Source organism: Trachurus trachurus, assembly GCF_905171665.1.
Source record: "Trachurus trachurus genome assembly, chromosome: 3".
Lineage (NCBI taxonomy): Eukaryota > Metazoa > Chordata > Actinopteri > Carangiformes > Carangidae > Trachurus > Trachurus trachurus.
Window position 1 is genome coordinate 29,768,001 of NC_139893.1, and position 15,303 is coordinate 29,783,303.

A 15,303-nucleotide genomic window follows, 5' to 3' on the forward strand; every position below is an offset into this window, starting at 1 on the left:
GCACTCTGTTGCTCATTAGGAAAAAAAAAAATCCTAGTTTCTCCTCTCTGTCTCCTCATCGTTCACTTGAGCTCAGCTTCTCTTACATTAGCCTTTGATCGACTGCCCGCCCATTCCTTCTTCCTTCCATGCTCTCATTCCTCTCTGAGGCCCATTCATTTCGAGAGGCTGCTTTTCAGCTGCAGGAACAGATGGGACAATGAGGCGATACAACAAGTCTAGCATCACTTCTCTCTCTCTTCAAAAGGTGTCTGGTCACTGTTGCTCACAGAGGGACAACTAGGACAGAAACAGGACAACTGGGATGGAAAATGCCTGGCTGCCGTCCCTGGCTGGATCACTTACACGGCAGAGTGCACTCAGTTTATGTTGCGGATGTTTAGGTTGAATAGAAGAAAACTGTAAGGAGTGCATCAGCAGTCAGAGGCCTGTCAGCTGTACAGGTACCGTTAGATCTCCTCTTAAAGCTGCTGCTCCTTTGGAAAAAAAAGACGGCAGCTGAACTCCTCTGCTCTCAAGTGCTTCCACCCCAGCGCTGTTACTCTGTGACTCATAGCTGTAATTCCTAGTTAGATGCTTCTTTAATCAGCGAGGGCTTAACACCACTCGAAACCAGCTGAAACCTTGAGGTGTCAACGAGGCCCTGGGGCTTCGTGGCTCTGTGCACCGCTGTGACGGCGGCAGCGGCAGCAGCAGTGAGCTGACGAGGAAGCGCTGCTGGTTCCACAACAGGAACCAGTTTGGTGCCATAGCCTCTTTTTAGAGGGAAGGACATACAGCCTGCGCTGCTATGTGCACTATGTGCTGGTGGACTATATACAGCAGGTTATGCAAGAAGACGGCACTGTATGTGACAATCCACAGGCAGCCGGCTCATCTTTATGCCAAACCCCTTACATGTGCCGTTAAATGTAACAGCCTGGATGATCTGTGAATATAACGCTGCACCAGAAGAAGAGCTGAACAGCAATTAAAAGCTGATTAAAGGACAGAATATTAATCAGAAAATATGTGAGTCACTAAATTCCTGGATATCCATTTTATCATGATTGTATATTTTGATCCCATGTGCAATCAAGAATTGAGCCTAGCGGGCCTAATCATTGCTGTTTGACATAACTACAGACCAAATACATTAAAAGGGTCTGTCCTCAGGTCTCGATGAGTTTCTGACTCTATGGTAAAATTCCCCAAAACAAGTCTTCACAATACGGCTCAGTTACGTGATCTCCTTTTGATAATTAATGCACGAACTTGGGATGTTTTGACTTTCAATTTACTAGCTGCGTTCTCAGTTAGCAGCTGTGTCCTTTGGAGGCTGAAGACCATCTGCACTGGAGAAAATCACTGCATAATTAAAATAACACTTGCCCTCTAGAAGACAGATTCTTTATTTATCTAGGGGAAATTCCTTTCTCCTCATTAGTAAAACTAATAATCATTATAGTATAGTATAGTCAATAGTTAAGATTGACAGTAGATGAGTATGACAAGCATCAAGCATTCATGAACATGAAAAACCTGACACAAATATTTCCAAGTGGGCTGTTTAAAGCACAGCAGACAGACAGTGTGCTATAATTTGTGCATGTATACTGGGCTGATTCTGTTTGTATGTGAAATTCATACTTGGCCCAGATCTTAAAGCAATATCCTGTTTAAGCTTGTTGGCTAAACACAGTGAGCAGTAATCCTGTGGAGGAGCACTTCTCTCCTCTAGTCCACACTTCATCAGCACTGAGATCAGACTCAAGTGACAAACACTGTCAAAAACACAATGGATGCTCCGATGGAAGCAGCTCAGCAGAGAAGCGAGTGAAGGAGGATGTGAAAGGAGAAAGGCGAGGATGATTTTTTTTAAAGTCCTCTTTGGACCAATTACAAAGGTATAAACACAATATTTCTGCTGGACTGATGGTGAGTTTTGTGACTGAGCTGAGAGCTGAGAGCAGCTGGCTGGGTGGACTGTGTTCCCTGTTAATAAATGACCAGAGGAACAGAAACACAAACACCATAAACTAGCATGATTACTACAACATGGACCCAGAGCAGGAGCCGTCTGCACACTGCATGTGACTGAGAGGGTGTCTCGTTTTCAAACACGTTGGCTCTGAGCTGCAGTGACCTGGACTTCTGCTCCCACAGTGCAACGCACTGGGTGAGTGTCAGAGGTGATGTCTCTGTTCACCAGTGGATCTGAATGAGTCTCTACGCCGTTTCCTGCCTCGCTGGTGGTGCGCATGTCACACTGTGAATATTCCACCTCCTTCTAATCTGTTAATAGATTCTGTCAGCCCTGCGCCTCATGGTCATTCACACTCAGAAAACACAACACAAGTTTGTCTCACAACAGGTCAGCAGCACATGCCAGACCAAGTTAGTTCTAGCTAGGTTACAGTGCAGCCAAATAAAGCCCAGGCAGAAATTCAAATATATTTGTTTTACAGACACACACACACACACACACACTGGGAGAGTAGGCAGGGATGACTGTTTAACACTGCCAGTCCAAACCTCAAAACAAGTTAGTTTGAAATGATCTCTTCCTAAGTCATGTATAAAAAGACCCTTCCTTGTGAAAGTTATAGCTCAATTTTCAAAGTCTAACTGCTAGATATAAAATATCTACTTCACTGCAAAGTCATTTTTTACACGTCGACTGGAGATTTAAAATGCCCACATCACTGATCACAATGAGATTTTACATTGTGTGCAGCTACAGTAGAGAAGAAACTAATGAAATGCAGATAAGGTGGAAAAAGTAATTTTGTCCAAATGTAGGAGGTGGTGTTGAGACATCCTTTAGCATTAAGGACACAGAAACCAAAATGTGATATATACTAGGGAAGGGAGAAAAAAAAAGTTCTCTGCACAAAACACATACCGAACCGTGGCCAAAAAACCGAGGTATGTATCGTACCGTGGGCTACCTGTACCGTTGCACCTCTAACATATACACAAGTAAAACAGCTGCCTACTGAACTTGAGTGTGTTGTGCTGTGTGTGTTACTCTCACCATTGCGCTGGGGGGGACCTCGACCCATCTGTTGGTTCATGCCGAAGGGGTCCTGAGGGTTTGGATTCATAGCGCTCGTATGAAGAGCAGAGTCTGAATTGGTTCTGTGTAGGAGGAAGAGGAGGAAGGAGAGGAAAATTATGTGAAGTGTTCCAGCACCTTGGACAGAGGCAGAAGGTTCCTCAGGACCATAAGGTCAGTGAGTCATTCAGCTTTCTGCTCTGCCTCCACACAGGCTGCATTCATCTGCAGGCTCACACTGACCTTACACTTCAACACCCTCACAGCACACGACTAATTCTTCATTAGCCTGCGATGAAAACACCTTTTGGCTCAGAGATGAAATAACAATCGTCCTAAATCACTTAGTGTAAACATGTTGATGTTTGTTATCCATAATAACACTGGTACAGGAAAATACAGAGGAACTGACAACTCTGCAATATTTGTAAAAACCTCTTAACATGACGTGAGGATTAACCATCTTTAATGCACTTAATAAAGTTTGGGAGTTATTTTCCAGACTGATTGGACCCAGGTGGATTTAATATGTTTCTACTTGTCACACTAGGGTGGCATTCGTTCCTCCGCCAAGGCCAAACAATCCTACTCGCGTATTAAGTCCGGGACTTAGGTCCATTAATATGTCCATATAGCTCCATATTACAACTATAGTCAATTCAAATTGAGAGCTACAAAATATTATTTGATTTGAGATCACCACCGTCCCGGTCGTCTCTTTAGAGTCCGATGTGAGCTGTAAATTCACACACTCACACATGTTCACTTGCATCGGCCAACCCACACATGTCTGAGTCCTCTGTCACTCCAGCTGAGAGCTTCTTCTAGTGCTCTCCATTAAGCCTCAATGACTTCTTTCATGCGTCACTCCTACTTTTCCTCTTGTACATCGTTGGAAATGATTATAATAACACTTAAAGGACAATTCCAGGCAAATTCAACCTGGGGCTATAGTTTCCTAATAGTTTAGGTCTAAAAGAAGGATTCTGAAGATTTTCTTTATAATTGCTCCCGTTAGGCAGTAGTTTTAGTAGTTAACACAACGTCTTCGTAGCAGTAAGAGTAAATCTGGATATTGTTTATTCTGCAGGTAAACTTCATACGAGACTTTGTATTACAGCTCTGTTTACAAACATGTCGGCTTTTTTGAAGTAAACAAACCCCTCAGTTTACGTTCGAATAGCCATCTGACGCTGTCTGCGGGAAAAAAAGTGGTTTTCAGCCTAAACAGCATAAGATCGGTCCGCTCCCATTATACGTTGCTGTGGTGATGCGGGGACAGACACAACGACTGCAAAACAGGAGCATTTTAAAAGAAAATCTTCAGATTCATTCTTTTAGACCTAAAATATTAGGAAACTATAGCCCCAGGTTGAATTTGCCTGGAATTGTCCCTTAAGTTTGTGACAGTGTCACCTTGACATGAAATAAAAGGTACAGTGCAACGAGTGTGCAAACAAAAGTTAAAAGGAAAGTGCACTTGGTTTCCTGATGTGTTCCGAATTCGCCTAAATCGAAATCGGAAAGTTTATGACTTGTGGACATATTTAGTAATTGTAATGGAAACTGATAAATAATAAAAGGAGAAGAAATGTACATTAACATCTATAAAGAGATGAAGATTTTCTACATAGTTAACACTTTTCTTCAGAATCTGTAAGCCAAAAAACACTTCACAGTCTAATGTTGGAGCTCTTATATAAGATGGAATTAATTTGCAATATTTTACATCAAACATCAAGTTCACAACAAGGTCAATACTTCATTTCACTCTGGCAACCGTTATGAGTTACATCATGTTATATAGCCTATATTAGTCATCTCTTGATAAGACTGACAGTTGGAGAATTTTGATTTATTTGCCATCTTAATGCAAGTTAGGAAAGAGGATTAATGTGAATTTTATTATCTCCGAGCATTAAACATGGTGTGTTTCACCAGCCTGAGCATCACAACATAAACTGTATACAGAACATTATTTTTTAGCATTAATAGATTTTCCTGATTATTATGTAGATTTACTGAAGAACTGAAAAAGTAGTAAAAATGTTAAGGTCTTCAAACTGCTTGTTTCAAACACTGCCACCATTAACTGCAACTTTATATTACAGAGTTGTTTGGCATTTCTTGTGTGAAAAAATGTTTAAGTTAATTCACTGATCATCAACATACTTGCTGGTTAGTTCTGCCTTGATGAGCCAATCACATTTCAGCCCTGTGCACAGGTGCTTGAGCTCTGACACAAAAGGAGTTTTATAGAAAAATACTCAGATCTCTTCAAGTAAGAAATTAGGAAAAGAGCTAAATATGTTATTGATCATCTCATATAACACTCAGTAATAAGGATGTTTCCTGTTTCAACTTTTTCAAACACAAAGCTGACACTTGTATTAATTTTAACCAAGTCTGATCATTTAATGTGAACTCATCCTTGATGCCATAGTCCTGCCTATGTGCTTCCAACTGACGGCACAAATTCAGTAACTTCAGAAAACTCTGAACTTAGTCTCAAACAATAATTGAACACTGGGAGATAAACATAAAAGGCTGAGAGTCAGAAAAAATGAATAAGGAGCTCTGATTAGGGTTAGTTTAGACTGCGAAGGAGCCGTGAGTCCTGAAGCTAGGTTAGTGAGAAAGGAACTATTGATTAATGTTTCAGAAATACCAGACTGGAAAGATGAGTGGAAAACTACGAAGAGAAAAAAATTATTAATAATGAATCGACCATAGCAGCCTTTAGCAGAGGCTTTGTGGCCCTTTATCTCAGTGCTTCAAAGGAAGAAAGGAGAGGATTATTGAAATGTTACAAATCAGGCAGAGATTTACAAGGGATAGAAACCAGGATGTTGTGCATGGCCAAGAGAGATTGAAAAAGAGAAAGAACAGAATTGTTGGCCTCTGTGTGAGCGAGGGATAAAGCAGCAAGGCTAGACTGAGGGAAAGAGAGACAGAGAGAGAGAGAGAGACAGAGGGGAGGGTGGGGGGTCAAGGGTCACCTGTTGAGTTGTGATATTAATCTAAACCCAGGCCGTTTTTCCTCAGTCCATGGCTGCTGTTCCCTTCAAAGACAGACAGAGGAAAAGTATGACAGACAAATTTAATGGGTGAAAGCAGAGGCCCCTGACTGCTGACCTGAGGTTTAAGAAAAGGAGAAAATATATTGGTAATGTAAATATTATGTATCTGTGGAGAAAAACAAAACAAAACTGGAAAACACTCAAATACAGCACAATACTGTTTTACATTGAGGAAAATGGAAAGAGAGTAAATTAAAAGCAGAGTGAAGACAGATGAGACGGAAAAAATGAAGTCAAACAAAGACAGGAGCGCTAATGGGAAGAATAACTGCAAGCCAGGTTTATAAACCTGCAGCTGGGGGGCAGTTACAAGCTGTTCTCCCATATCTAATGGGAGGAGAAAGCTGGTGCAACATCACCAGCTCTCTGGGGGATTGGCGGGACGGAGAGAGAAACAGTGTAAACAACTTGATGTGAAGAGTCATTGTCAAAGCCTGAGACGATGAAGTGGGAACAGTGACTAAGTGGATTTTTCTGAAGTGTTCAGCAAAAAAGGGGCGCCGACTCTCCCTCCGACTGGAAGTACAGAGCAGAAATCTGTTTGTTTTTCTCTCACTGCAAGAACCAGACTTCTGAAAGCGCAAAGAGAAGAACTCATATGGATTTTTTATTAAGGTCTCAGCAGTCGGATGTACAGCCCTGCTGGGAGACATACGCTTGGCATGCTTTCTTAACAGAAAACATCTACTAGGGCTGTCAATTTTTAGAAAAATTAGATTCGAACAAATATCAAATGACCTGTAATTCATTTGGATAAATTTGAACACCAAAACGATCGCTGCAGGCCGCGGAGATGCGCGCCACAACATGACACCAGCAGTTAATATGGGCGCCGAAAGGAAACTGGCTCCAGCCTACATTTCGAGCAGGTCATTACCGCTCGAATATGAACTTTTCTCCCCAAATTCGAATAAAACATGACAGCCCTGACATGTACACAATGTTCTTGTCTTTCAGCTTTAAATAAAGTATCTATGGTGGTTTCTTGGTCTAGAAAGGTCGATGGCACCTACTGTAGGGTCAAGTCATATCTCTGCTTGATTTCAACTTAAAGCAAGTGCATCACGCTGATGTCTCTACAACTAAGTGTTGAGATGATCAGATGGGTTGTAAAGAACAGTTGAGATGGATTATCTAAACCAATTACTGTGGACAAAAAAAAACACAATTTTTCTTGAACATACAGTATTTTGTGTGAAATTACAGCAGTTCCACATCTCATTTGTACAAATTAGCCTGTGTAGGTACCCTGCTGCCTTTAATCACTGGTGTAAAGCAACGACTTCACAGGCCAGATTTATTCTCCTGAATTCTAACCAGTACTCGTACCAGTCCTAAGTAGGGATGTCACGATTACTTGTTTTCACAATTAATCGTGGTTTTAAACGCCACAATTAATTAATCGTAAAGATTCCTGAATACCGTTACTTTCACAAAAATTTGATGTTGGAACCATGTCGGCAGATGTGCCCAAAAATAAAGGTAATCGCTCAGATACTGGTCCATTTAACTAACGTAACATTGGATTGGTAGGAATTTCAATGTTAGCGTGTACATTTTATATTTAAAAAAAAAAATGATCTGAATATTTCAAACATTTCCCCTGGGGATTAATAATTGGTCCTATATTGGGGTGGCGTTTAGCTCACTGGGTAGAGCTGCCGCCCCATGTTGAGGCTCAGTCCTCAGTGCAGGCGGCCCCGGTTCGAGTCCCGCGTCGGGCGGCCCTTTCCTGCGTGTCATTCCCCCACTCTCTGCCTCCTCATTTCCTGTCTCTCTCAACTGCACTATCAATTAAAGGCAATAAAAGCCCAAAAAATATACTTAAAAAAAAAAAAAAAAGAATTGGTCCTATATTAATAGATAATAGATATTTCTTGTTTTATGTTTTTATGTGTATGTTGTGGAGTGTCTTGATCTGTTTTTGTGCTTGTTGTCTTGGAGAGGCCGAAGACAAATTTCCACTACGGTGGACAATAAAGTCCTTCTATTCTATTCTATTCTATTCTATACTTGAAATATTTTGTGTAAACAATGAGTAATGTAATTATATTTTGACTACCGGTTTATTTGATTTTACACATGTTGTGTGTTGTGAAATTAATTAACGCATAATAATCGTGATAATCGTAACACCGTGATTATTTCTCTGACAATAATCGTACCAAGAAAATTTATAATCGTGACATCCCTAGTCCTAAAGGGCCTTTCACACCGAACGCGGCAGGCGGCGGAAGGCGGCAGCAAACCCATTCATTGTGTACGTGCTACCGCGGCGCACGGGCGAATGGCTCTGCGCCGAGCTGAGCGGCACGCAAGGTGGGCGCGTGCCGCGGCGGCACGCTGCGCCCGAATTAAAAAATGTTTAATCCGGGCGCAGCGCGCTGTGACGACATCTCGGCGCGTCCAATAGGAGAGGATGTAGTGGAGTCTGAAACAAAATCAGCCGCTTGCAGAGTGAAAACAAACGGCCAGACGTTCAGTTAAAGTGACGGGATGTATGAAGTGAGTTGTCATCCTCCTGAGGATCAGACCAACTCTCTCTAACAGGCTGTTAAACTGCTCCCTGCTCAGCCTGACGCTAAAGTTCACCTGGAAGCAGTCGTTTTGTAGCTCCTGGCGAACATATCTTTGTTTATACAACAGCTAGTTCCGACCGGTCCCAACCGAGCAATTTGATTGGACAACGAGACATTCCATAGTGCTGATATACAGTATAACAGCACTGGGACTTTTCACAGACATGATCACTCCGCTGTTCAGCAGTGGACAGGAGCTAAGTCGGAGCTACGCTCCCCAATACAGGAGCTGCCCCATCTCTCTGCTGCTGCTGCTGCTACTGCTGCTACTGCTACAGTTATAAACGGACCTGAACATTAAAACCTGGACCTGACCTGGTCCGTCTAATTGGCTATAAATCTCTACTAAACCCGGCTGGGGAAAAAATCGCCGCGGGGGCAACTACGTTTTTGACGGTGATGTGTTTTGATATTAGCATTAGCTGTTGTTAGCCACGTAGCTCAGCTACTTAGCTTCAACTGTGTTTACATTGATTACATAGCAGATAAACAGATGTAATACGGTATCGATAACGTCTCTGTGTCTTCATGCTGGTCCTGTTGCTCCGCTGCTCAGACACGGGCTCAGAACCAGAACCAGCACTGGAAGCAGCTCGGTGGAAAAGCTTGTAGCTAGTAGCAAGCTAGTATGAAATGTTTATGTGTTGCCTGGCAACAGCCTTGTCTCCCTTCCAGTTGCGGAACTATTTCTGTTGGCGGAGCTAAATAAATGATTAAATAAACACACAAATCATAATCTCTTGTAGTTTATTACTGTTCTAAAAATGCGCTCGTAGCACTGTTGTATAAAAGCAATATCACACTCGAGGTCGTGCTGTTGTACTGTATATCAGCACGGTGTGATTATCTGCGGCACTCGGCCTGCGGCCTCGTGCCTACGACCGAATCACAGCCGTGCTGATATACAGTACAACAGCACTCCCTCTCGTGTGATATTGCTTAAATATACCCCCCCAAATCCTGTCTTGTTTGTTCGGTCGCTTAGCAACCTGCGCCATATGTGTGAGCGCTGCCGCCCTGCTCTGCGCCTGTCTGCGCTGTACCTCGCGGTGGGCGCAGCGCATACCGCGCTCGGTGTGAAAGGCCCTTTAGACTATATGTCCTGAGCTCTGCTGTTTCAGTGGGTTAGTGGTACATTTATTAAAAAATTACAAAACATTGTTTTGCTTTATTTAGCAATGCAAAAATATTTGCAGTCACTGTCAACCGTATTACAACTGTCAAGTCGCACTACAGGGAGCCATCTCTGACATGGTAGTGTCCTTTTATGCACCACAGGTAGTAGATTACCTTTATGCTATTTACATGTGATGCTTGTCTGTTTGTGATGTGATTTTTGGATTAAATATTTCAATATAAACAGATACAATCAGACCACCTATATGAAGATAAACATCCTCAAGAATCGTCAAACCACGTCTCTCGAAGAGGCAGCAGTAGAAACATTTAAATGCCTCCCCTGCACGGCCTTTTTGCAGAACAGTCTCGAGGGAGCCTGGTCTGAGATTTCATCCCGAGAGAGGCTGGTACAGGAATAGCAGGCCTAAGATGGGTGAATAGAAGCAGAGGAGGGCGTGGGACTGGATTGAAGCTCTGACCCTGAAGCAGATGGTCTCCGGAGGGACACATCCAGGGCCGTACTCAGGTCTGATGCCTCATGCACCCCCAGGATCCTGGCCCCCTTAAGCGCATCACTTCCCAGACACCAGGGTACAGTCACATTTTTTGATATGCCTTGTTTCCAAGGAAGCGCTACACTTTAAGTAGGCTCTAGAGCAGGGGTCCCCAAACTTTTTGCAAAGAGGGCCAGATTTGGTTAAGTAAAAATGTGTGGGGGCCGGGTCGGCCGACCTTTCAGCCTGACATCCTTTGAACCATTAACATTAAATGCAAATTAACTATTTAATACTTTTTTTTCATTGCAAATGGAATTCTTTTCATTTCTTCACATAGATAGGCTACATAAATCTAAACAAGTTTTTTTTTTTTATCAAAATCACTCTGCTTTTCATATTTGAAGACCAGATAAAATGACATAGCCTAAATGTCTGGGGAAAAAAGGAAGCTTAAACATATCTAGGTTAATTTGAAACATTATTAGGCTATATTTTATATTATATTATATTTTAAAAAAATCAAAAATTGCGCTTGAATAAAAATCAAACCAAAAACAAGAATAGACCCTGTCTCTGTTAAGAAAAGATGCACTCAAATATAAAACCACACACAACCAAAACAATAAATAAAATGGCTTATCAAGTCTCAACAAAACTGCACTTGAATAGATATTGACCGTGTCATCACAGTAGATGAGGTGAGTGACTGAGCTGAGGCTGTGTATGTCGCTCTAAGACGGGTGGGGTGGGGGTGTCAGCGGCATGGAGCGGGTCTCATAGCGGGGACAGCTCCGTCACACCGCCGCTGAGTGCTGTAGGGACGGGGGCGGGGGGCTCACGGCAGCACCGCTGCTCGGTGAAAACAGCAGTGATGACGTGCTTTCACGTCCGAGTCTCCAAACCAGAAGCGTTTGTAACAGTAACAGCACCGGGAAAGTCGCTAGATTTGTCGCCAGTGGCTTTTGTCAAAAAGAAAGTCGATGAGAGGGGTTGGAAAGACGCCAGATTTAGGGAGAAAGTCACCAAGTTGGCAACTGACGTTACGTAGCGTTGCTCCTTACAGACTCACATGCTGCATTGTGTGTGTGGTAGCGGCCCCGCCTCCCCCCACAGAGACAAAGATCCTGGATGACTGACAAGAGGCTTCACTCCCTTCCGCTATGGAACAAACGCGCCCAGGTGCTGAGACCGAGTCACAGAGTGAAGCCTCTTGTCATTCAGCCTGTTTGGAGGCCAGAGACGAGGAAAACAAACAGGCATGCACATGGCAATATATCGAGGCTGGAAAAAAATTGTACGTGCTGGCGGGCCGCATATTATTGATTTTTTTTTATGACAGAGGCCGCGGGCCGGTTGGAATTTGAGCGCGGGCCGGATGCGGCCCGCGGGCCGTAGTTTGGGGACCACTGCTCTAGAGGACAGATGGTGGTTATCAAAAGTCTTGGTCCAACTCTCTACAGATGGACAAAGTTGGGAAATCACTACTTTTTTCCCCAAAGACAAAAAAGCAGCCTCCACAAATCCAGAGAGAGGATAAGATCTGCTGGCCAGGCTGCTGGTCATGGAGCGGTTAAAGGCTGTGTGAACTGCTCCGTTCCCCTGCATTTCTGTCATGCCTCACAATCCCTTAGTCCTGGCCCACTGCCTTTAAGTTTTGGTGTAGTAGAGGCTGGGAAGCTTGACCCAAGCCATTTCAAACACGAACACAAACACTAGTAAAAAAAAAAAAAAAAAAAAAAAAAATTGTATCTTGTTGGATCTACAGAACAACAAAAAAACAACAAACTTCAAAAACACTTGTTCTTTTATCATCAGAGCTGGAGGAGATTCATGTGTCGGAGATAGCCAATCGCTGTCGTGGTAATTAAGGCACTGAAACAGTTAAAAAGCTCTGTGGCTCTTCTCCAGAGCTGACTGGATGTAATGCAGTGCAGATGTGGTTGGCGTTGTAAACACTTACCGCCCCACTCTCCCCTGAGACGGACAAGCAGAGAATCAGCCTCTCGCTGCTTCAACACAACAGCCTAAGACCTTTTCCATGGGTGAATATTTACTAGAGCCCCTGATCGCTTCTTTGACCAAGAGCAGAGTGGTTTTCATGTACTTTACATACACTATATTAACAATGGCCTCTTGAAGAATATTCTTCAAGTGGGATTTCCCAGGTGACTGAAAAAGGAGCCTCTCTAATCTGCCATGACTTCAGCCAAGACTTTGATTTCCCATTTCCTCTCCATCTGTGTGTTATGTCTTGACTGAAGCTACAAGCTCAGTCAGCAGCACTCAGAGTAAAAACACAGTGATTGTGCAAAAGCAAGCTCATGCACTGTTCATTCATGTTGCCCACAAAAATAGCCTGCAGGACAAGGACACTCTTGTATAATGTTGCTGTTGTGATGACACTAACCGTGGTATACTTTAAGAATTACCAGGTTTCAATAACAACATCTGCTTAAAATGCTGAGGCCAAGTAGTTGTTGACCAGCACTTAAATAGAAGTGAATTTAAAATTTGATATTGTTACTGTTGGATTCTGCCCAAACCTAGAGGTCTAAACAGAGGACCCAGGGCTTAAGTAGCTACACATAGTATTCTGTAAATTCTATATATTTTAGAGCTGCAACAATTAATTGAACAATAATCGATTATTAAATTAAGCGTCAACTATTTTTATAATCGAATGATCCGTTTGAGTAGTTATTTAAGAAAAAAAGTCCATATTTTCTGATTTCAGTTCCTTAAATATTAATATTTGTGGTTCCTTTGTTCCTTTACGACAATAAACTGAGTATCTCTTTGGTTTGTGGACAAAACAAGAGATTTGCGGACGTCATCTTGTGGTTTGGGAAACACTTTTGACTTTCGACATTTTTCTCCTTTAAATAATCAACAGATTCATCGATACTGAAAATAATCATTAGTTGCAGCCCTAATTAATTTACATTTTCTTTTTTGATTATACAGTCGGTCTAGGTTCTATAACAATACTGTGAAAGTAGAAAGTAGCCTTTATCCACAATGAAATGCACACAGACTGCATTCAGAAACTGAGCCCGAAAACCAGCTGCAAGGACTTCTGTAACATTGTGATGTCACAACAAAGCAGTCACCGCTCTGACCCAAGCCCTCGGCCCCCCAGACCTGGCTTGCTAACTATGAGCCTCCCTTCTGGCTGACACTGACCTGCTGTTATGAGAGCTTCACAGAGAAGTCTGAGGAGGATTTATAAAACTACAGAGATGGCTTTTGGTTCTTAAAACCACAATTGCTTAACAAAATAGAAATACGGTACGGGTCATTTACTGCTATGTGATGGTCATCTCCACCTTCATTATGCATCACTTTTACATGTTCTGAAAATCAGCCAGCAATCATGAAATCCTGTCAGATCCTGATAAGTGAGGATTCGTTGGCTGTTTTTGTTTTTTTTACATGGTAGGAATGCAGTGAGCTCCAAGGAATTAGAAAGAGCAGCGAGGAACACACTAATGAGTCCAATAAGTGGATCATTGGAAATTAAGAGGATAAAGCTGGATGCTTTCCAAGCTTTGGGAGTCTTGTCTGTTTGGACACAGTCAGTTTAACCCAGCACTAAGGTACTGATATCTACATCTCTGCCCGTGATAGTGCAGTGGGCCAAAATCCACTGCTGAGGGGGAAGTTTATCCCTGTTACACACTGTGACGACAATCTGCTGCAGGTTGGAGCAGGAGGCTGGGCTTGGCCTGCAGAGACTTGACAGAGCCGATGCCAATCACATAGAAAAGGCTATGATGGGGAATGGTGCAAGAGAGGGAACAATCAGAGATGAGCATGACTAGAATAGAAGAGAGATAAACCGTGTCCCATTTTACGGCGTTACATGAAAACGTCTTTTCATTGTGACAAAGCAGCTGTAATCAAAAACGGGCTGTGTGCGAGTGATTTTTTTGTCCACAAACACACACACCATGTGCAATCACTTTACAGCATTTAAAACAGATTTAAACTACGGATCCACCAGCTAAGCCTGCATGTGGCTTCCTGACAGAAACTGCATTGAATGAAAATGTTAGTTGTGTTTTTTTTTTCATGCTGTAACGTTTGTTTATTTTACACGATGCTCAATGTTTGCTTGAGAAGCGCAGTAAGCAACAAATCAGTGCTATTTAAATCAAACGTGAGAGTCTGTGTTCGGCGCTTAGTGCCACATGGCTCGACCAGACACACACCCACTCCGAGAACACTGACGCCTGGTTGCTCCGTGAGGACGTTTGTCAGCCAACCTGTTTTGTGCTGTCAACAATGACGAGAGGGTGTGGGCCTTATTCACTTCTACAGTACAAGCTGTTACAGTGAGCTCGACACGGAGCCTGGCGAGCGTCCTGTGCCGGCGCTGTGGAAGAAGATGAGGCAGGGTGACTGGCAGCCGGCCAGAAGCCAGCATACTGAGCACAAGTGTGGAGACAGAGGAAGAGTGAAAGAGTGAGTGGGGAGGAGCTTGGCTCGGCTTTTTATCACAGGGCCATAATTCACTGCCTTGTAAACAGTGAGCAAAAGCTATCCACCAACTCACTGGCTGCTCAATGTAGGCACAGCCAGGGCTGGAAAACGGACCTTGCAGCCTCTCATCGAGGCCTGCTAGCCTAGCATTGCTTTCTAGCAGGTCCTGCTATTGGATTTCTGCTACGTTGGAGCTTGTACGCCATCGGGCAGAGATGCAGTGACAACATAAAATCCCTTCACAGTAGGACTGCTGCTGTTGGGCATGACCTTTAAAGCAAAAGGCTATCTGTCATACACCTTTAGTGAGATGCAGTCATAACCAGGCCCAACACAGCGTCCTGATATGTGAAGCATTTCTGCAGAAACAATGGAGGCCAAAGAGCTCCACCCCTCACCCTGCCTCTGGGCATAAATCTGTTTGATCGACATGGCTGCTGCTTGGATCTAGGAAGAAAATACTGGTAGGTAGAGAGAGGTTTGATACAGGAAACAGGCTGGCGAGAGGA

At 43.1% G+C, this 15,303-nt stretch overlaps 1 protein-coding gene across 5 annotated transcripts in view; it reads right to left on the reverse strand.

Moving 5' to 3' along the window:
- Positions 1-15,303, reverse strand: part of crtc3 (CREB regulated transcription coactivator 3) — a 42,123-nt gene that overhangs the window by 14,869 nt on the left and 11,951 nt on the right. For 3 of the 5 annotated variants that reach the window (XR_014595289.1, XM_083969266.1, XM_083969265.1), the window contains exons 5-6: positions 6,037-6,099; positions 3,017-3,120 (exon numbers count right to left, since the gene is read on the reverse strand). Coding sequence is in view for 4 of the 5 variants with exons in the window: in XM_083969266.1 (XP_083825392.1) it covers positions 3,017-3,120; positions 6,037-6,099 (167 nt within the window). In the remaining variant the exon portion in view is untranslated. The remainder of the gene's footprint in view (positions 1-3,016; positions 3,121-6,036; positions 6,100-15,303) is intronic. The other 2 variants (XM_083969268.1, XM_083969267.1) reach the window with 1 other exon arrangement.